This window comes from Xiphophorus maculatus, chromosome 19, assembly GCF_002775205.1.
Source record: "Xiphophorus maculatus strain JP 163 A chromosome 19, X_maculatus-5.0-male, whole genome shotgun sequence".
Taxonomy (NCBI): Eukaryota; Metazoa; Chordata; class Actinopteri; order Cyprinodontiformes; family Poeciliidae; genus Xiphophorus; species Xiphophorus maculatus.
Window position 1 is genome coordinate 3,086,159 of NC_036461.1, and position 22,934 is coordinate 3,109,092.

Genomic DNA, 22,934 nt, shown 5'->3' on the forward strand with positions numbered 1-22,934 from the left:
GCAACAACATAATTTTCATTTAGTGGACGCTTGATCATTTATAGCAAACGATGCATCAAACATGAGAAGCTCTATCAATACATTGTAGGGGCAATCTGTTGATTATCTTTTGAATTAACCAATTAATAATTATATAGCACACTTAATTGGACATTTTTAAGAAACTTTGAACCAGATGAATCTAAAACTGCCACTATGGAGGGTTCATGTTTACAGATGGATGCCTTTTTGTTTTGGTTTTTTATCTTAAAGGCAAAATGTATTTTTCTGCGCAGTTTTGGTTTAGTTCCTGCTCTGTGCTCTTTATTCAGTAATTGGCCTTTTTTTGAGTCTATGTACTCCAGTTAGCCATTAATCGATTACTAAATTATTATTTTAATATTTGATTCGTCACCATTAATTTATCTTAATTAAATATTATTATAGAAGGAGAGGAAATGTGTAACATGATGATAAAACATGTAATTGCTCATCAGTTCATTTTTGGTTTGCTGTTATGGTTTAAAATTCCTGTCAAAAATAGCCTGTCATCATTTTTGCTGCCAGGCTGTTTTTAACAAAAATCAGTTTCCCACAAGCTCATGAAAAAACCATTTTACTTTTTTTTCTGCATTTATTAACTTCCACATCTTATTTTATTTCAATCAGATCATTCACTCCTTTACAGCTGTCACTTTAAACGTACTACAAATGGATTTGTCTTTAGTCGTGAAGCTTTTCTGTTCCTCGAAACACACCGAGTGTTTACCTTTTTGGAAGGGCCTCGTTTAAACTTCGACCCTGTTAATGGGACAGGACACATGAATGTGCATGTCTGCTCTGAGCATTTCTCCCCTGGGTCTGAGTGAATGGAAAAGAGAGTCAGAGGGTCACAGATTCATCTTGCTGAGTTGGTTTTATCCCCACTGGGGCGCGTTTACTTTAGGCGTACTCAGAGTCTTCAACACAACGGGTCCTGGGAAGCAAACAGAGGCTGGTCTGAGATCTGCTAACAGCTGAGATGCTAATTTGATTAGATTAGATTCCTGAGAGGAAAGTCTGTTGACTCCAGATTAACTTTTCTGTGAACAAGTGTGTGCCAGAATAATTTAACTGAAGAGTTGTCGGATAATTTGAAGCTCAGGTTCTTAAACGTTGAGCTGTGACTTTGCATTCATGTGTAATGTATGAAATTAGAGGCTAGTTATGTCTGAATATTTACACTTGAGATTATATTACCAAATGCGTCTTTGTTCCACTGGTAGATTAATTCTCATATTTAGAACTTTTTCATCAGTATTAAGGAATTATTGATTAAAAACAAGCTAAAACGTTACTCAGTTAGTTTTGCCTTATTTTAAGATATTTACATCAGAAATTAGACCAAATATACTTTGTACGATTTGTGTTTTTGCTGCTAAAACAAGAACAAAAGAAGAAACTCCAGTAGACTATGTTTGTGAATACCCCACTGGATGGTTGTGGGGTAAATTAGCTGCAGTACCTGCCCCTCCTTCAGAGTGAGCTGCCCTTGCTCTTTGCAGCCGATGAACGTCCTGTTGCACCTGAACACCTGATCTCCCTCCTGCAGCTCATGAGCAAAGGCTGCTGGGAAATAACCGATCCTGTCCTTAATCACCCCCTAAAAAACAAAAGACAGACATCCATCAAGCTAAAGCCAGCGAGTCTAAGACGGCCACGCCGAACAAAAGACATCAGGAAGGTGTGCAGAGCTCTTGAACTGGGACAGATGTGCTTTTTAATCTGCGCCTGCAAGACGATGTTAAAATGCATAATGAGTTTCCGTACGCGCCGCTGGAAACAGGCCGGCTCGGCCATTTTGTTCATCTCCTATGTGTTTAATGAGTCCTGGAGAATTTTCAGCTCAATTTCCCTGATTTATTATAAAGTTGATCTGTATTTATCTTTGTTATGAACAAAAAAATAAAAAAGAGCGACAGTTTGGAAAATGAAGCATTGATTTCCTACCTACCTTCCACCAGTCGTCGTTGGAATCATCTGCCAGCAATATTCTGTCTCCTGCTCTGTAAGGAGAAATACGGAGGAAGATTAGGGCCAACGTAAAAGAAAATAATCTCACTTTAATCTCAGTATTCGTTTTTTTCTCAGAATTATTGTTCTTTTCTGACAACTTTGTTTTCTTTGAGAAATCTAACTTTTTTGCAGAATTCAGATTTTTTTTTTTCTCAGAATTTTTATTTTTTGATCTCAGAATTCTGATAATTTTTCATCATAATTCTGACTTTTCTTCTCAGAATCAGAATTGTTTAAATTGCTTTTGCACCACAGGGCAAATCTAGTCTTAAAACTTAAATCTACTAAGTTAATCTGGTAACATGTTAAAGTGCAAGTTTACAAATCAAGGGTTAAACAGTTATGTTATTATTTTCATATACTAACAACATAACTGACACATAACTAGGATGTTTGGTTATTTATTTGAATTTTGACATGGAATCAGAATTCTGAAATTAAAGTCAGAAATGTATTTATTTATTTGTTTGTTTTAGGCCCATAATCTTCTTCTGTAGAAAACAAAGAGATATTTGTTAAATAAGAAAACTCATAAATGCACATAAACATATTAAACCACTAGAGGGTCCTGTTTCAGCATTTATCCCCAATAAACAGTGTCTGTATGATTTTGATCTCTAGTAAAAGAAAAATCTCAGTTTTTACAGTAAAAGGTGTCCAAAGTTTAACCACTACTTCCTGTAATCCTCTGAGGAAGAAATTTTTTGCTCCACTGAGCAAAAATATTAAATATTACGACCAGATTAATTCTGATTCCAGTATATAATTTCCTTTGTTAAACAATTTTTTATTGTAAAATTTAGAAAATAATTTTCCTTCCACTATGCTGGTGTGTAAAAAATAAAATTATTGGCTGAAGATGTGGAAAGCTGAAGTTAGTTACAGCCTAAAAGGGAATTAAGTATAAAATATTAAAACCTCAAGATAAAATGGAAGAACTTCTTTCAGGATTTTGCTCTCATTTAAAAGTGCGTCATCATCACATGTTGAAAAAAAGACAATAATGTAATTAGAGTCCGTGTTGGCAGCTGAAACTAATCAACAAACTAATTTTCTTACTTTAAATCAGGATGAAAATGAACCCTTTTGATTGGGGATACTCTTTAGTTTGTCATTTAAAGCGTTGATTTATTTCTGAGCTAAACGGGAGGAAAAACTTGGAAAAAACGAGGAACAGAGAAGTGCATCTTATCCGAGTTTCCTCAGGAGATTTCTGTGAGAACCGGAAACAAATTGATACTTCGGCTCAAGGACTCATCTTTCCCGAAAGCCTATTTTAAAGTATCCTGCAGATCAGGAGCAAAGAGCCAAAGCTTGGACAGAGCACAACATCTGGACTCCATAGGAAGTCCTTTAAGATGAACTCCAGTAATGAAACAAAAAATGTTTCTGAAAAATACAAATAATTCACTAATACTCAGGTTTTTACACGCTGTTTTAGGGCGTCTGTCACTTTAAATACAAATCATCTCCTGCTGGCCATACTCCCAGCTCAATGTTTACAATCACACATACAAATGGCTGCAAACAGATGTGCAATTATACAACCACATATCTTCGAAAAGCAGAAGTGGAGCCTCCTGCACAACCAACAAAAATAAACACCATAAAAACACAAAATCTTACTAAATAAATTTGGTATTAAAATAAGTAAGAAATGCATATTAATAAATCAATTTCATTCATTTATTGTTTAAAATGCAGCTACATAACACTCCTTCAGTGTATGCTTGATAATCTGTAGCAAAGTATGCATGTACAGCTAAAAACAAATACTAAAAAATACTTTAACAATCCTTTTTCGCTTCACTTAACATCAGTGCAATGTACGGCTGATTAATCTGTTCATACATTTTTTCAATTAACTAATTAATGACTGGATAACAAAAGGTGCTTAATATGAGATTTTCTTTAGAAAATCCAAACCAGGTGAAGCTAAATTAATCCCTTGAAGAGTTCTGGGTAGAAAATAATTACTGATAAAAAAGATCTTTCATCTAAAATATAAAAATGTTTAAATTTTTGTTCAGTTGTGGCTTAATCACTGCTCTGACTGTGTTGGTTTTTGAGTATGTATGGTCCAGTTAACGATTAATCGGTTACTAAATTAGTTGAAGATTATTTCAATGACCGATTAATCGTGATTAATCGTTCTGACCTCCGTCACTACAGTTACAGGGAACGTTTCTACCAACTTGTCACATCTAGATGCTGAAGCTTTTGACTATTTTTATTTGCAAAACAACTCAAGCTCAGTCAGATTTGATGGAGAGGAAACTGAAGACAAATAAATTAAAAACCTATTAAACATTTATTTTCTTCATAATTATGTCTGATTTTGTTCTAATAGAAAATCTAAATGCTATTCACATTACATAAGAATCACTTTAGAAAGCTCATTTTCCTCTGATTTATCTTTCATTCGTCTTTCTTTCACATCCTAAATTATAGCAGCATCTACTTCTGTTCTGGCCTGAAATATGCAACACTTTGTCAGTTTAATGGCAATAAATCATCTTTGTATTAGGTTTCAAACACGGTGCAGTCCATCTTAGTGAAATACCCTGATGGGAACTGTTAATAGAAGATCCTGGCATCATTCATCTCATTCAGGTTAGATATAAAAAAAGACTGATTGGATATTAATACTTAATACCATTTCTCCATCAGGTATCGTTAATGAGGTCGCTCTGCACATCTGAGGACCATTTGTCTCATTTATAAATATAAACATTTTACTGCTGTAAGTTATGTTACAAATAATAGAGTGCAAGAACAGAGGGAAATGCAGAAGTAATATAGGGCTGAAACGATTAATGGTGATTAATCGTTTATTGAAATAATCATCAACTAATTTTGTAATCGATTAATCATTAATTGGAGTATACAGACTCAAAAAAGGTAATTTACTCAAAAAACAGAGAAGTATTTAAGCTAAAAATGTACAAAAATCACAGTTTTACTTTCACCTGGTTCAAATTATTTTTAAAAAATCCCTACAGTTTATTGATAAATTAAGAAAGTGATGAACTTTTCAAATGTATGTTAGTATTTTTTTAGCAGCAGATGAATCCTTTGCAATAAATGATAACGCGAAGACTAAAGGAACGATAAGTTATTGTATTTTAGGCAATGAAATGTTTATTTTCTTATACAAGTAAGGAATTTAATTATTTGTTGTCTTTTTGCATTTTTAATGCTTTTTAAATATTGTTTTAAAAATGTTTAAAGTGGTTATATGAAAATCTGAAAATGTGCCAATTTCTTTATCCAATTAATTGTCAGAATAATGAATAGTATAATCAATTGCTAAAATAATAAATAATGCTATATTCAGCAGAGAAAGGTGAATCAAGGTACATACTGCTAATTTATTAATTTATGAATAAACATGGAGGGAGTTATTAGCTTTAATACACATAAAGAAGAGGGAAAAAATCAGATTTTTGAGGATTTTACTAGCTACTGAGAGCCATTCATGAAAAAAAAGATCAGATTTTGAGCTCTAATTGATAGAAAAATGTCTTCCCCTGATTAATCGAGTAATTCTCCAAACTGAAACTGCAATATGTGAGAAGGAGAACAGATGAAAACTTAAATCTGGTTTCTTTGCGAAGTTGAATTGTTGGATCTGGAGAGGTGAGACCGCTGTGCACAGCGGGCCTCAGCCTTTTTGTTTATTTCACATTTTCAACAACAAAGAAAATCAATGAGGAGACGTCAGAGTCAATCAGTCAGCAGCGTTTCACCCACAGGCCTGGAAAGGTGCTGTTCTGGTGGATGCTGTGCTGTTTGCCATAACTCTGTCTCTCTGCATGTGTGTGTGTGTGTGTGTGTAGGCGTGTGCATGTGCATGTGTGCGTGTGTGCGTGTGTGTGTGTGTGTGCAAGCGGACCTCATCTCCAGGTCATGGCTCTCCTGGCTGCTGAAATCGTACAAGGCCACCAACATGTTGAGCTTGAGCGGATCGTTCTGCAGCTGGATCTGATCCATCTAAACAGAACAGAAACACGGCTGAAGCCAAATATTTACATACACCATATTAAAAAACACAACATCAGTGACCTTTGTCAGAAAGACAATGTATGGAGGTCTGGTAGTGCCTAAAAAGCATTTATTTGGGTGGTTTTCTTTTCTTTTCTAATAAATTGTGCTTAAATTTGTTTTATATATAAATATATTTTTCAAATATAGCCATTTTTTGTTTTATGATCGAATGAAACAGCTTTCCATATTGGAGTGGCCATCATAAATATCTTTTATTCTTCACATTTATGAAATATAAATAATTTTAGTAACAGTAACTGACCCCAAAATAGAAAATATTTAGTCCGATTTAATGTCAGAAAGTGAGAACAAACAACTTTTTCTATTCAATGTGTATAAATTATGGTTATTATAGGTAACTAAAACTAATGAAATAACATTAGTTTCAGTTACCTCGCTGAAAGCAAGAAAACATTATCGTTAACTGAGATATATAAAAAAGGTGATTAATAGGGTAAAACTATGACTTAAACTTCATTGTGCATTTATAAAACATACTGAAATTATATATTTCTTCAATTTTGTGTTTATGAATTTATTAGCCTTTTGGATGGATGTGAATTGTTTTTTTCCACCCAAACAAGCCGTTTACATCAGCTGTCGGCAAATTACGGCTCTCCATACATCAATGCTAGTCTGTAAAATGGCGTCAGCAAACGTTGGAAGAAAACACCAGTCATTTGGTTGAAAACATTTCTTAAATGGTATCTTCTGTCGAGTATTCATTACCCAATCTATGTAAACATAACCACAATACAATACTTTTTGAATTCTCCACTTAAAAATTTACCAAAATATAAAAAAAACTAAATTACTACTTTAACTAATAAAGACTAAAATAAAAGTAAACAATATTTAACTTATAAGTAAAAAAAAAAACTAGCTAATTCACTAAAAAAACAAACTAAAACTAACTGAATTAGACAAAAAGTCACAACAAAAACCCCAAAACTATTACAACCCTGATGTAAATATCTGGTTTCACCTGCAAATTAGACGTGTAGAATACTTAAGTTACTCTTGCAGGTTTGGGAAAGTAATTTGTTTCTGCTCAGTTTCTCTTCAAATCATCGATAAAAGTAAAAAGAGGAAGAATCGGGTTTTCAGAGGGTTGCCGTGTTTCTGCAACTCATCAACATGGAAACTCAATCTGCAAAGCAACAGCAGGAAAAAAATAATTAAAAAAATGACACAACCTTTAGGGAATTTAATTGCCTTTTTCTCCTGCTGGACAGCAAGAGACGGTTATAATAAAGTGAAATGGCTCCACAGGTGTGTCGAGTTGAAGGTGGCAGGTAAACGGCCTCGACGGCCTCGGGGTCCAAACCTTGATACGGGCATCCATTACAGAGCCGCCAAGACCACAACACCACTTCTGTGGTACAATTAAAATCAGATCAACTGTTCTGGAGCGTATCAAACACAGAAATCCAGCTAAAGTCAGAGTATTTTTAAATATACAGTTGAAACAAGAAGTTTATATTCAGCACAAAAAAGAAAATGTAAATTTTTTTATTGCTTGACATGAAATCACACTAAATGTTTGCTGTTTTGGGCCAATTAGAATTACTAAAATATTTATTTTTGCTAAATAATACAAATAATCAGAGGGGGAAACCTCAAAATATGCACAGAAACATGAGGAGCAGTATGTAACTTTTATAAGGAATATTTTTATATATATTTGTTGAAACTGTCACCATGTTGTGACAGTATATGAAACGGATAATCTGGGAAAAAACGTAGCTACTCCGCCTTCTCCCAGTGCTAACTACAAACAACCAATCAGAGCCAGGAGGCGGGTCTTGGCGCTGTCAATCATCTCATAATAAACTGACATGGTGACAGTTTTAATAAATATGTAAAAATACTTTGTTTTTAGAGTAAAAATTATATACTGCATTTTTAATGTTCCATTTAGACAATTTATCTGAAAAAAAGGTTGATTTGAGGTTTAGTTGCTCTGTACGGACATTTTAATCTCAGTTTAAATGTCTTTTAATCAAAAATTAAACTATATGCAAATTATTATTACTATGTCATAATGGAGTGTCATTATCTTCCAAAAGATACTTTATTTTTGCTAAATAATAAAATCCTTCTCAAGTTGCCATGACAGCAAAGAGTCTTTGTAGGTGAAAGGTCAATGGCTGTTTAGCCTTACACTTATCTGAAATCTGATTTTTGATTATGGATTTGTCTATTATCACCATAATTACTAATGATTATGCATTTTGTTTACCTTTTTAGGGGAAATATAAACTGTACTGGTTGCTAACACAGAAAAACCTGATAATAAATCGGCTTGATAATAAAATGCAGCTGACGTTGCCATGACAGCACAGAGTTTTTGTAGGTCAAAGATCAAAATCTAATGACTGGTTAGTGCTACACTTTTATGAAATTATATTTTTGGTTCTGGATTTGAATGCTACCACCTTAACTACCAATGTTTACGTATTTATTTACCTTTTTCAGTGGAAATATGTGTAATATTTGCTAAGAAAAGCTGATTTCAGCAAAATCCACCATTGATGAAGAGAAAACCATTCCTGCATGGACGGCTCTCCTCTGGTGAAGAATGGGTTTTCCAGACGTTTTCTGGGCTCGTTACCCTGCAGAGCCTCCATCTGTCGGTCCGCCAGCCTGAGCTAATGGACCTGTCGGCTGACAAACCGCCCGCTGCCATTTGGCCCGCTCCAGTTGGGCCCGCTCCAGTCTGATGGGCCCGCTCTGAACTTCCAGCTACCTCCGGTAACGGACGACCGCTGGAGCGGCGCATTGCACAACACGGAGCTCCAACCAAAACCTTTTCACATTTTATCACCTTAAAACCACAACTTTCAGTGTTTTAATTGGGATTTCATGTGAAAGACCAAGCAGTGTTTATAGGTCAACTATGACAATACAAGGTATATAAAGTTAATTTTTACAAATAAAAATGTGATTAGTATTTCTATTCAACCCGGCAGAAGTGGCAAAATTTATAAAGCTGGTTCTAATTGGTTGTTTCTAGACAGCACTGGAAGAAGGCAGAGCAGCTTGATTTTTTCACAAATTATCTGTGACTTTTCAACAAAAATCAGGAAAAAGTATTTTTTGTAAAAGTTACATACTTTACTTTAAAACTGTAACAGAGTTTCCTCCTGAAGAAGACGGTAGAGAGGATGAAGGCTAATGAAACCGCTCCATGAAATATTCATCGCTGAGCTGCAGGAGGTGATTCGCAGAGGTTTAACCTTTTTCCTTTCTGCAGCATGAATTTCGCAACATCAGCACTGAATCCAAGCACAGCAGCAGCAGCAGCACAGAAAATGGCAGCAGATCGAAGGTTTAAAGGTCAAGGTTTGTCTGCACTGCCACAGGGAAACAGTCACATCAGTTTGGGTTTGATTTGTTATAGACGGATGAAAACTGAATTTTCCTGGGGAAATTGAGCAGAGAATTACAGCTGGGGGAGGAAAGATTATTGGCCAAGTGTAAATTCTCATAAAACCATAAAGTAGATGAAGAGGTTTTCAGATAAAGAGCTGAAAAATATTTTTTAGGCAGTAATTTCTCACCGGTAAGTCATCGGCCTTTCTCTCTGGCAGGTACAAACACTCGGCTCCGTTCTGCATAACTGTGAAAACTAAGAAAACAAACAGAAAAGTGACTCACTGCAGAAATCTGAACTTTCATCAGAGTGGAAAACTGCAAGAAAACAAGTTCCTGGAACAGGTACTCACCGTCATCGCTGTGTTTTCTCGACAACTCCTGCCTACTGTTGTGAGCCACGACCTCCTCTGGGACGTTATCCAGATCGCTGGCCTAAAAGCAATTAATCAATACAGAAACTGATCAGCTAGCAATCAGCAATCATTGGTTGGGATTTATTTGTAACATTTCTGACAAGTAAAGCTCAGATATTTAAAGCATACATTGGTACTGACATGATGACATTCTTAAGTGCTGCCACAGATTCTTGATTTAGTTCTGGACTTTGACTGGGCCACTCTAACATACCAATGAGTTTAAATTGTGGCCAATTCATGGATTTGTTTTATAGAGAATAATTAAATAAGCTTGATGCAAAAAACATTAGATTAATCAAAATATTAATGATCAATTTTTTTTTAAGATAATAAATTATTTACGGATTCAGATTTCACGACAGCATATAACGCCGTTCGTAGGTATAACAGAAAAAAAGTAAATTTTTGCCAAAAAACTCAAATTTTGAGATCAATCTCAGAAATTTTATAGGAAAAAAATTATAAATGTCTGAGCTCCAAAATTTGAAAATTTATGAGAAAAGAAATTTCAGAATTCTTTAGAGTAATTTCAGAAATTTTCTAGATAGGTTCCTAAAAGTCAAAAGTTTTCCTAAAATATTTCTGAGTTTTTACCAGTAAATTTCCATCTTTTCAAGCTCAGAAATTTCTAGAAAATTTTAGGTAAATCTCAAAATTTCTGAGATTTCTGGTAGAAATTTGCTGCTACTTTTTATTTTATTTTCTATCTAAAACAACCTAAACAACAGCAGAGCCTTATTTTCGCTACATTTGCCATTAAATATGGATAAAATAAGTGCCAGTTTGTTCACCAAAGTCAGTGGTGGCCACATTTATGCTAGTATGCTAATCTGCGACTTTGCTAATTCAGAGCTAATTTTTAGCTTAACGCTTTAGCATTTTTGCAAACTTTGAACACAATTAGTGCACCCAACTTCACCTAAGTAAATTTTTCCAGATAAATTTTAAACGTTAATTTACTTGACTGTTTTGTAAAATAAAATTAAACATCTGTGTTTAAGTTTTGGTTCTTGATTCTTAGAAATTCAAGGACGACAAAGCAACACATGTTAACAAATAGTATCAACATGGTTGAATTTAGCGCGCTAGCATTAGCTTCTTCTAAATACTCTTTTAGTGTACTGATTTAGCGTTAGTGCAGTTAGCATTTTAGTTAGCCACTGCCTAATTTATAACAAAAAGTGCCAGAAAGTTGTTAAGCACTAAATACACGTTGTTTAACAAACACTTTTCAATTACTTGACATGCAAGAATGGCTGGAAAGTCACCATGAGAGAACTTACAAATATTCACAACTTCAATCAAAAGCTGTCACAAAAAAGTAATTGAAGACAGACGTAAAACCGGTCGCCAAAATCCTGACATTAGGCAACTTCTGAAGGTTCTGAAGGCAGTTGGATGGACTAGATTATCCTTAAGTGAATCAGTATAATTACACCACACTTTTCAGATATTTAATTGTGCAAAACTAACAAAAAAAATTACCTTTCTTCAATGTTACAATTATGTCTGCTGGGTGTTCTACTGAATGCAATCTCAATGAAAATAATTGAAGGATTTTTAGTTGTGATGTAACAAAACATAAAATAAGCAAAGGGGTGTGAATACTTTAACAAAGCACAATAACTAAACAAGTTAAGTTTCAGAGCACTAAGTTTGCTAAAATTAATCTATTTTCTGTGCTGAACTGCAGATGGGAGTAAACGTGCCGTTTCCTAGTCTGCATTTGGAAGCTATTATCAGGCTCCTGCTGAGAACACATTGTCTCTAAAGTCTCCACACGCGCACCCACACACACACGCACACACACCCACCCACACACACGCACACACACACACACACACACACACACGCATCTCTAACAGCTGCACAGGACAGCAGATGACGGCTGAAACCCAGCAGCATTCAGATGTCATCATCCAGAGGCACGCGTCCAGATTCGGTTCTCCTTACATTACGATGTATACGGCATGAGAGCAGATTCTGCATGCAGCTGCAAATCAGTCTGATTCATCTTGGGAGCGGTGACACCGCCGTTCGCAGTGACATCTTCCAGCAAGCCCGCCTGGGCCACACTGCCTTTATTGGTAGTGTTTGCAGCTCTGCAGCATACGGATCTATCTAAACTATCATGTCTGCAAAATTTACATGAAGCCCAAACAAAAGTAATGGTTCATTCACACCAGCTCTGTTTAGTCCACTACAAACTAACTCCAGTTTGTTTGTCTAGAAAGTTTGGTTCGTTTGGGGAGGTGTGAATGCGTAATGGAACATCTAAAAAAGCGAACTCTGAGTCTGGGTTTGGTTGAAGTGAATCTGGTGCGGTTTGAATGCATAAGCAGACTGGAGACCGCTCCAAAAGCAGAAAGTGGACAACAACGCAGGGCATTCTGGGTAAATACTACCAAAACAAACGCGTTAGCCTAGCGCTTGCAGGAGAAATTGTTTGTGGTCTTTAGCCAAACTCAAAAGAGAAATCCTCCAGCCGCTAAAATCTGACACTCCATTTTTGTTCACCTTTTGTGAAACAGGAAGTTGGGCTCAGTGGCTTCTGCAGTGGTTTTTGTATTGTTTCCTTCAGTGTTTATTGGTGCAGCGCCCCCTCAGGTGAGGACAAGCACAAATTGAGCCTCCTGCACAACAAACAAGAATGCAGCAAGTGGTTTCTGGATGGTAAGTCAACAACAAAACACTGTTTCTCTTTTCCAGCAGCCATTGTACAGCACATACAGTGGTAAAACCAACTGACCAAATGTTCTGAAACTTAGCTTGGGTTGCTAGGTAACGGGCTGGGCTTCACTGGGGTTGATGATTTGTGACGTTACATTTTGGTGGTTTTTGGAACAGCTCATTTTCCAGACACCAAAAAACATTAACTTATTGCCAAAAACCAGCTGGGTGTTGGTTTGTTTTAAGCAGTTGGACTGTTTAAAGAAGTGTTTTTGTACTTCCAAACGGAAGCAAAAATGTTTATTTTTCATAATTTGTCCCCTTTAAAGGGCTTGATTTGTTTCGGCAAACCGCAGATGCTGAAAAATTTGACAAATGTTGCAATTCTGGTCCCAAATCGAACTGACAACAACCTAAAGCTCAAGATATCACATAAAGCCAAGTGTTGGGTTCTTACTGAGTTTCTGTGTGGAGAATCTGAGCCACTTGCCCTCTTGGCCTTTTGTGCCAGCGACGTCCCAAACCTCAGGGCTTCATACACTGGGTCCACCTTATTCCCACAGGCTTTGGAGCAAAACACAAGATAAGTTGACGACCAAATAAATATGAAGCTTTCATCTCAGCCAAGTGGTTTTTCCATAAAGCCATAAACATTAAACAGCAGATAAGCTCTATAATCTGTGTGATTAGATATACAGCAAAGTTTAAACACATAGAAGCAGAGGTGGGTAGAGTATTCAAAACTTGTACTAAAGTAACATTAGCACTACTTCAACATATTTTCACTCAAGTAAAAAGTAAAAAGTAGCCTTTTTATGAGTAAAAGAGTATTTGGTAAAAAGTCTACTCACATACCTAGCAGTAGGTAGATAGTTATCTAGCTAGCAAGATATCTAGACAGATTATTAATCCCAGGTGGGAGATTGTTTTGCTACAGCAGGGACAACAACTAGAAAGTAAAAATTCTCCTAACAGTATTTTTTTCTTCAAAAAGTTAGTCAAGTACATGTAACTGAGTAAATGTAACTAGTTACTTCCCAGCTCTGTGTATTAGATGTTTGAATCTCACCGATGGGCATGACTTCTTTAATGCAGCCGTACTGTTCCTGGTTCAGCAACGGAGAGCTGTAGTATCGGCGAAAACCTTTTGGCTGCAGAAGAGGAAAACAGTGAGTCAAAATATGTCTATATGACAAATCATAACCATTAAAAATAAAAAATAAAAATTACTGAAGCCTTGAAATCTTTGGATTTTTGATAAAGTTGTGGAGAGAGGTGTTTTTATCCATAAAAAGCCGTGCATCTGTGCAGCAAATGCGACCCATTTTCTCACTTGAGAAAAGAAAAAAAAAAGCAGACTGAACTCATCAAATCTTTTAGTCACCGTTTATCAGCCTATAAAAATGCGTAAATTAATAGAAATGTTGTGACAGCCACAAATAAAAGGCAGTTCAAGGGCAAAGTGGGTAACAGATGCCGGAGGGTGTGGCGCTCTTAACAAAACGATGTCAGACTCGGACGTCATGCTCAGCACAGGGCCGCCCTGAGGCTAACCCACATCGTCATTTCTACAAACTCTCAGATTTACCACGATATTAAACGGAAAAATATCAGTGGCTATAGTTTAAAAAGGAAAATCTATTTAGTCATTCCTAAGGTTGAAATGTTGACGTGTATCCAGCTAGAAAAATGCCCAGAAAGTTTTACCTTTTCTAAATATTCCTAGAAATAGTTTAAAATGAGATATTCTTTAAAAAAATTCAAGCACTGGTGGTTTTTCTAGAAAAAACAACATTTTTGAAGATGTTGGTTTTATGCATGCATTTTGTTATGTTATATGACATGCAAATCACATGTCAGAGCCAGAAACACCTAACCCCTGGGGTTGCTAGAAAACCTGTTACCTAGCAACCCCAGCAGAGTTCCGCCTGTTACTTAGCAACCCCAGCAGAGTTCTGCCTGTTACCTAGCAACCCCAGCAGAGTTCCGCCTGTTACTTAGCAACCCCAGCAGAGTTCTGCCTGTTACCTAGCAACCTCAGCAGAGTTCTGCCTGTTACCTAGCAACCCCAGCAGAGTTCTGCCTGTTACTTAGCAACCCCAGCAGAGTTCCGCCTGTTACCTAGCAACCCCAGCAGAGTTCCGCCTGTTACTTAGCAACCCCAGCAGAGTTCCGCCTGTTACCTAGCAATGCCAGCAGAGTTCCGCCTGTTACTTAGCAACCCCAGCAGAGTTCCGCCTGTTACCTAGCAATGCCAGCAGAGTTCCGCCTGTTACCTAGCAACGCCAGCAGAGTTCCGCCTGTTACTTAGCAACCCCAGCAGAGTTACTGCCTGTTCCGCTTGACAATCAAGCTAAAAGAATGTCAGTAAAGAACACGCTTTGTTCTGCTGATAGACGAATCCTAACCCGTTCAGAGAATCCTAGCAGCCAACATATCGTATGTTTAAAAGCTTCTTTTTAGAGAAATTATTCAGGTTTAAAAAACACTTTCCAACAAGAAGTCACTTTCCATTGTTTGGAGGAAACCTGAAGGAAGCTGTGAAGATGAGCAGGAGGTGTTGCGGCCTCTCTTTATGTTTGTGACAAAACATTCCTCAAAAAAAAAAAAAAAAAACTGAAGAATGAATCACTGATTTTCATCATGAGCAGTGCTGTGAATTAATTTGATTCCTTTTCAAATCATGACGCTGCAGATATTGTCCAACATGTGAGCGGCTGTCAGGATCCGAGTTTGAAGCAGTGACTCACAGATCAACTGACACATGTTGGCTTATGTTAACAGGAAATACAGCATTTCACAGCCAGAGAAAAAAAGTCTTCAAAGTATGAAACAAATATTTCCCCGGTAGACTGTTTATTGTTTTTCAAAGTAAATCATTTTAAAACCAAAAAACAAGCATTTGAGTCACAGTTCAGAGATGCATTTTCATGTATGGATCCTGTCCTGACAAATTGCGTTATTTTCTAAGAAATAACAATTTTCACATCAAAATTACATACTCTTCCAAACTCAAGTTCTCAGTGATTTTAAATGTAAAATATATGTATACACATATATATGCATATAGCAAATATATAGTAGAAAGAAAGAAGCAAACTATCAAGGTCTTTCTGAATTATGTGAAAATTTCAATGATTCAAAGAGTTTTTGTCAAGAGACACATTTCTGCAGGCCACAGAGAGCTTTTAAATTCCAGGATAGGGTGCCAGTCTGCTAGGTCTCTATGATAATGTTGCTTTATCTTTGTCATCTTTAGATAAATATTTTCATTTTATGAATTCAAGTTGAAGCCGGAGGCTTTTCTCTGGGCTTTTGTTACTTCACACATCGATACCTGATACCCAAGCCTGTCGCAATAAGCAATAAATCAATTAATTACATGATAAATTTAGACAAAATTGACTATTTCTATTTGGACAAGAAACGTTAAATTGAATCCCATTTTAATACAGTTGAAAATTGCTGCAAAAATCCCACCTAGCCCTTTTGAGTGTGTTTCCTGTCTAAGCTGAATGATTAATATATTTTCAAATGCAATTTTGCTTACAGAGATTTTAATATCCATTTTAGATATTTTAGTTTTGGTTCGTTGTTTATTTATGTGTGATATTTGAAATGTTTTCCATTTCCAGTGTTGAATGTTCTTTTGGAAATTAAATTTTTGTCTGTTTCTTTTCAACTCTTAAGTTGAAAAGAGTCTCGGCATGACAATATTATTGTTTATCGCAATCATTTCTGGGACAATTTATCGTCCTGCAGTTGTTGAGTTTTGAAAACTACACCCTGCTCTCCAAAGCTGTCAGTTTTAGTTTTTGGGGGGGTTTGTAGAGCTTATTGGCAAAAATAAGTTTCAGCTTTAATGCAGCTTTGGAGCATGAAGTCACTTGCTTTTCTACTGGCTGCATTCAGTTAGCCAAGAGAAACAAGCATGGCAGCAAACGCATCCAAGTTTAGAGTTTGCTGAATTTAGAGCTGCACTCCTCTGGGGAAACTTCTCTTTATATGCTTGACCTTTCAACCTGATTTTCCACTCCTGAGAGCTGGTCATATCTGCGAGCCTCATCCCAGGGAAAAATATAGCAAGAGGGGAAAAAGGAGAAAGCAAAGGCTGTGTTGTTGATTTTACAGCTACATCGTTTCCATATGACATTTATTCCCTTTTATCTTGTTTGACACCAACTCAGCGTACTCCAAATGTTCCTAACTGGTTCCAGTTATTGTTGCATAATGGAGACAACAGAGGAGCATTAAAGGGGGGGAGGTAACCATAAATTGTACGACTTTAAAGGCCTGCAGAGGCTGAGGTGCAGTGTGCAGGATGACAATAAAAAATGCTTCTCTGTCTTTATGAAAACACCAGGACCACCCTGACCGACGCATCCCTTAGCCAGAAGACCTTATTTTAATTCAGGTTATAAATGATCCAAAGAGATAAAAGTTGTGACACATTTTTTCCAGATCTTTGTTTTTAACTCTTAAGAAAATGGCCTACAAGTTGAATCACTTCATGGTCTACAAAAACAGTGACAAAGACTTTCCTGGGAGTAAGATTCCTAAGCAAAGTGTTTTAAGGTTACACACTCACAGCTACCAAGGTGTTTAGAATCAGAGGACAAGAAAACGCTGATTTACTGACTCAGCTGAGAAGAATCTACACATTTGCAGAAATAATGAATGGAAAATTTAGCAAAATTGTCAATTGTTTGCATCATGAAGGAGCTTTCCTGAAGGCAGTTTAAGTATTATTAGTAGTTATTAATAAATCAGTCAACAAAAGCAGAAATTAAGTTTTGCCTTGTAAGTATTTATGCTGCTCAAAGTTTTTCACGTTTTGTCAAGTTTGAGCCACAAACTTTAATATGTTTATTGGAATTTTATGAGACAAAGCGACACAAAAAACGGCATAATTATGAAGTAAGAAGGGAAAGTGAATTCTTTTATAGGTAAAAATGTGAAAAGTAACGTTCATATTCAATAATCAATAATAGAAATTTATGATTCTACAGAGATGAATCTCAGGTGCAACAGCAGCCTTAAAGATGACCTGTTATACTTCCTTAAACAGGTTAGGATAGATCAGTGGGCAACAAAAAAACCTGTTCATTACATTTTTTAAATAATGAGATTTTCATTCTGCCCATTGACCTCCTTCCAGAATGCGCCGTTTTAGGGCCTCTGTCACCTTAAATCCAGATAAGTTGCTAAAAAGTTGCTCCTCAACCAGATCCCTGAGAGCTAATCGTTTAACACAGCACTGGCCACGCCCCCAACTGACCAAACCTGCTGGAACCATCCTGGCGTTCCTCGGTAACGGGTTGGGTCTTAGCTGGGGTTGCTAGGTAACGGGGAAGTGCCAGTTGAACGAGGCTCAACATTCTGGAGGTTTTTCATTTCAGTTATTATTTCATACATATTTTTGCTATAAATAAGCAACATATATTTTTTCACACAATCAAGTCGTTTCAGAAACAAACCACCTGCTGCCAGCAGAGGACTTTTAATGGGTTGGAAAGTTTGTGCTTCTTTATTATTATTATTATTATTATTATCTATTTATTTTATTTGGGGTCAATAAGGGAGCCATAACTTTTATTTAAAAAAATGTAAAAAGTATTTTTTTTTCTCCATATTGGTTCAAATTATCATGTTGTGACGGTATAAGACAGGTAATCTGTGAAAAAAAAAGTGTGGTATGAGTCCGATAATCTGGGACAAAATTGTTACTCTGCCTTTTCCCAGTGCTAACTATAAACAACCAATCAGAGTCAGGAGGCGGGTCTTAGTGCTGTCAATCATCCTCTCTCCATTCCTCTCTTGCTAAGGCTAGTTAGCATAGAATCCAATGATGACAGGTAACCAGTTTTCCTGTAACGGTAAGTTGTTTCTTTGCCATTAGCACATAAACCAGGCATACATGAGCTTGATTGACAGCGCTAAGACCCTCCTCCTGGCTCTGTTTGGTTGGGAAAAGGTGGAGGTTGTCAGTTTTTTCACAGATTATCTGTCTCATTTTATACTAGATATGAATAAACATTTCTTTGTAAAAGTTGCAGCTTTAAAGGGTGTGAATGCTTTTTATTTAGCTGAATGTTTTCCATCTACATTTTAATCCAATCTGTGGACAAACTTCAATATTTCAGGAATCCAAACCATTTGACTTCCTGTTAAAGTCATGCACATTAAACTGCCTCATGATCTTTGATAAGTAGCCGGAGGGCCGTCGCGTTTGTCTTTATTTACGGTTTACGCTGATGCAGGCTGGACATGATGAAGATGAAAGGGAGCTCAGTGTTTTTAGACGGGGAGCTGCGCTGCTCTTATCTAACACGGATGATATAACGATGATGAGGAGGATGACGACGGTGGTCACAGATGCGCTGGCACACTGACACATAAAGTGTGATTTCTGAATAAGCACATTCTGGTGGGAAAGAGCCACGTTTCATATTTAAATGTGTCTGTTTTGGTTGCTGTCGCTGTGACACTGTGTTGCCTGACTTCCCGGGGCTCAGAGACGCCCAAACAGGTAAAAGTGCATGCATGCGCCATGCGGTCTGCGTCTCACCAGTTTCCCCATGCAACGCTGCTGGCCGACTCCGTTCTCACATTTGTGGTGCAGGCTCATCTTGCAGGCTTTACAGCGCAGGCCATGCTTCGCCGTGTTTCCTGCCAGGAACACCACGTGCTTGGCTGTTGTTCCTGATGCAAACAAAATGGAGGGAAAACGGTTTAGAAGTAAACCAAAAATCCACTTAAAGACAGAGAACTTGAAAAAGATTTTTCCAGATGCCCTCAGTGTTCATGTCTGGGTGTGAAAATGTAGTAATGCAGTGGTGAGCACTGGGAGAGCAGAGAGGACTGAAGATGATCTATTCTAATGTTTAACAATGTAAGATTAGCTGCTTTCCCATTACAAATGTGTGAAAAACTGTCAATATTCTGCTAATGTAAAAAAAAAAAAACATTTTCACAATTAAAGAAGAAACGCAATTTAAAATCACACCTGAATAAGTTTGGTTTTGCGATAAGTCGTTAAAAAACATGCAGCTCCATCATCTTAAAACTACTTCCTGTCGTCTTCTTCGTCATTTCCACCAGTAGAAACATCTGGTTTTTGATCATGTGACTCGTGATGTGAAAAAAGTTCTTCTATACCAAGTTTGCAACCACCTCATCCCAGCGCCAAATGTTATTGTAAAAAAAAAACACAGTTTGTTTTTTATTTGGTGCATTTCCATTAAGAAAATTAACTTTCAAAATGTCAAATTGCACAATTATATGATAACTGGAAACACAGCTAGTCTCTGGTTCTGCAGAACTGTTTGCCAGGATTACAGGACTTGCAATTCTCTATCATAAATAGCAAACAATTAAAAAAAATAGACAAAAAATAGCAAAATAACTTACGTTTTTTTGCTTACTTTTATTTGAAATCCCTGTTAAAACTCTATAAAGGTTCAGTAGATTGCTAAAATATTTAAATCTGAAACAATTAATTTGATTAATTGTGATTAATCAATTATTGACAGAATTGTCAACAAATTTAGCAATCAAACAATCGTTAAGTGGAATGTACAGACTTTAAAAAACATCTTTTGCTGAAAGGAGAACATACTCACCCAGGTAATTAAGCCAAAACTGTACAAAAATATATATATATTGCATTTAAAATATAAAAAGTCTTTGTCTGCATGAATGTTTTAGGAAGAACTAAAGTAGCATAACTCTAGCTTCACCTGCTTTTTGGTTTTAATCGACATCCACGGTTTAAGAAAACTAAAGAAAGTAAAAATCTCCATTGGTTTGCAGATGTTTTAGTGGGAGATGGAGCTTCACAGATCACCACAACAACATCAGCAGCAGTGGAAAGCTATGCACAAAACCCGCTGCATTTTTCACTTAAAATTAGATCAAGTAATTATGTCCTTTAACGAGCACCTCGTGTTTCACACCCCAGGTCAGCGGATCTTTAATAAAGGAGACCTTTTAGGATTAAGCTGTTAGTCTGCCTCTGAGGAAACTCAGGAACAGGAAGTCAAATATTTTCTCGTTAGGAAACTTTGATGCTGACCTGAGAGAATAAACACCAGAAATGTTCCTTTCTTTGAGGATAAATTCCTCTAGTCTGAGCATTTCAAACTTTAAATATGAGCCATAAAATGTGTTTGGGTAAATGGACTGAACTTATATAGCGCTTTTCCAGTCATTTTTGACCACTCAAAGCTTTAAACTAGTCACATTCACCCAGTCGCACTCACAAACACATTTATAACACCGATACGCAGATCGGTAGGCAATTTTTGGGGTTAAGTGCCTTGCCCAGAGGCACATCGACATGTGGCAGGAGGAAGCTGGAATCGAACCTACGACCTTCCGATCAAGACGACTACTCTACCAAAGAGCCACAGTCGCCCCAGGCTTAAGGGTAGAGCACCCTTAAGCCTTTTGAACAGGAAGTGCACAGGTGAAGACGATTGTGAAGAAACTGCAATCTTTAGGGCTGAAACGAGAAATCAATTAATCACGATTAATCAGATTATCTAAATTAATCATGATTAATTAATTACTAATTGTCTGTTTTATTTGTTTCAGTGTACAGCACTTTGGCCAATAGTGTTGTTTTAAAGTAAACTGTAAATAAATTTGTATTGTCCTGAAAGAAACATCAACTAATTTCGAATTTATTAGTTAATTGGATAGACTCAAACAGAATCTATTCAGAGCAGTAATTAAGCTAAAGTTGTACGAAATAAACACATATATGTTGCATATGTGGAAGCCGGAGTACCTGGGGAGAACGCACCATGCACAGGGAGAACACGCAAACTTCGTGCAGAAAGACCCCGGGCTGGGAATCGAACCCAGGACCTTCTTGCTGCAAGGCAACAGTGCTACCAACTGCGCCACTGTGCAGCCTAATTTGGTTAATATGATAATTAATTCCACAAATGAAATATAAAACATTGAAAACTTTCTATTTAAAGGCTGTTTTCAGAGTGGTTTACATGTTGATTAAAGGGCCACATTTACATGTCTCTCTACCTTTTCACTGCTTGTATTATGCAGTCATGTGTTCCTGACATAAGGCCCATCAATATTCATGGATTACAAGGATATCTGCTGCCAGAGAGCTTGGACTATCTGGCAAGGGAAGGACAGATGGAGGGACTGGACTCAGTGAACACAGACGGACTTTGCTCAGGTTGGGCTGAATAATCTGTGTCAGATTGAGCTGCAGTTTTCTCATGTATTTATCAAATATCTTCTGTTGAAAGCAAATATAAAGCTGAGAGAAAAAAACACTCAGCTGTTTTTGGCAATAGGTTAATGTTTTCTGGTGTTTGGAAAATGAGCAAACCTCCGGAATGTAACGTCACAAATCCGCAGGCACCGTTACCTAGCAACCCAAATTGCATTCCGCCCATTACCTAGCAACCCAAGCAGAGTTCCAGAACGTTTGGTCAGGTGGTTTTATCGCTGTATAATGGCTGCTGGAAAAAACTAGTGTTTTGTTGTTGACTTAACATCTGGAAACCACTTGCTGCATTTTTGTTGGTTTTGCAGAAGGCTGCACTTTTGCTTTTCAAAGATGTACTGTTGTATAATTGTGCATCTTCTTGCAGCCATTTTCACGTGCGTAGGTCTGTCACAATAACAGATTTTGCTGGATAATAAATTGTACCATAAGTTATTGCGACATTATTATTGTTGTTTTGAGTCCATTTGCAAGCAATATAATGGTAATAATGGCACAGTAATGCAAGAACACATTCTCAAAGATCAATGAATTTTAAGTTCTAATGAACATTTAACACTAGAACTGAAAGACATTTTAATATCCATCATAAATAACAGAAACAACAAATAAAATGAATTATAAAGTCTCCTTAAACAAAATTGTCCTTCAAAAAGGGCTAGTTGTCCTCCAGTTTTTGGTAGAAAGAAAGAGAAAAACGATAAATCATACAAATAGAAATCATTGAATTAGTTTTAATTATCATGCGATTAATTTTGCTAGTTCGGCAATAAGTACTACAGTAAATATCACTGATATTTACCTTAGTATTGCACAGAGGTGGGTAGAGTACTCAAAAACAATAATCGTGTAATAGTTGCAATGTACTTATATTGTTTAAGTTAGGAACGAGGCGAGAGGTCGCTCTAAGCTTGTGGCTTGTTTATTGTTGTCATAGCAACTCCTTAACAACATGGCTGTCAGTCACAAAGTTCATGGATGTAAAGGCAGAAGACTAAAATCACAGCTTTGTCCAAAAAATGTAATGAAAATGTTTTGTTGTTGCCTATTAACCTATGCTAACCTGTTTAAGAAGCATAATAGTTTTCCTTCATCCGCTGCTCTCAGTTCTCTGAAACATGGATCACATC

General features: G+C 36.6%; 1 protein-coding gene across 6 annotated transcripts in view; it reads right to left on the bottom strand.

Moving 5' to 3' along the window:
- The window catches only part of stac (SH3 and cysteine rich domain), a 34,174-nt gene that overhangs the window by 2,524 nt on the left and 8,716 nt on the right, over positions 1–22,934 (bottom strand). For 2 of the 6 annotated variants that reach the window (XM_023353190.1, XM_023353189.1), the window contains 8 exons: positions 19,114–19,247; positions 13,615–13,696; positions 13,003–13,109; positions 9,810–9,891; positions 9,645–9,712; positions 5,930–6,027; positions 1,973–2,024; positions 1,484–1,621 (listed from right to left, as the gene is read on the bottom strand). In XM_023353190.1, the coding sequence (XP_023208958.1) occupies positions 1,484–1,621; positions 1,973–2,024; positions 5,930–6,027; positions 9,645–9,712; positions 9,810–9,891; positions 13,003–13,109; positions 13,615–13,696; positions 19,114–19,247 (761 nt within the window). The other 4 variants (XM_023353195.1, XM_023353194.1, XM_023353191.1 and 1 more) reach the window with 4 other exon arrangements.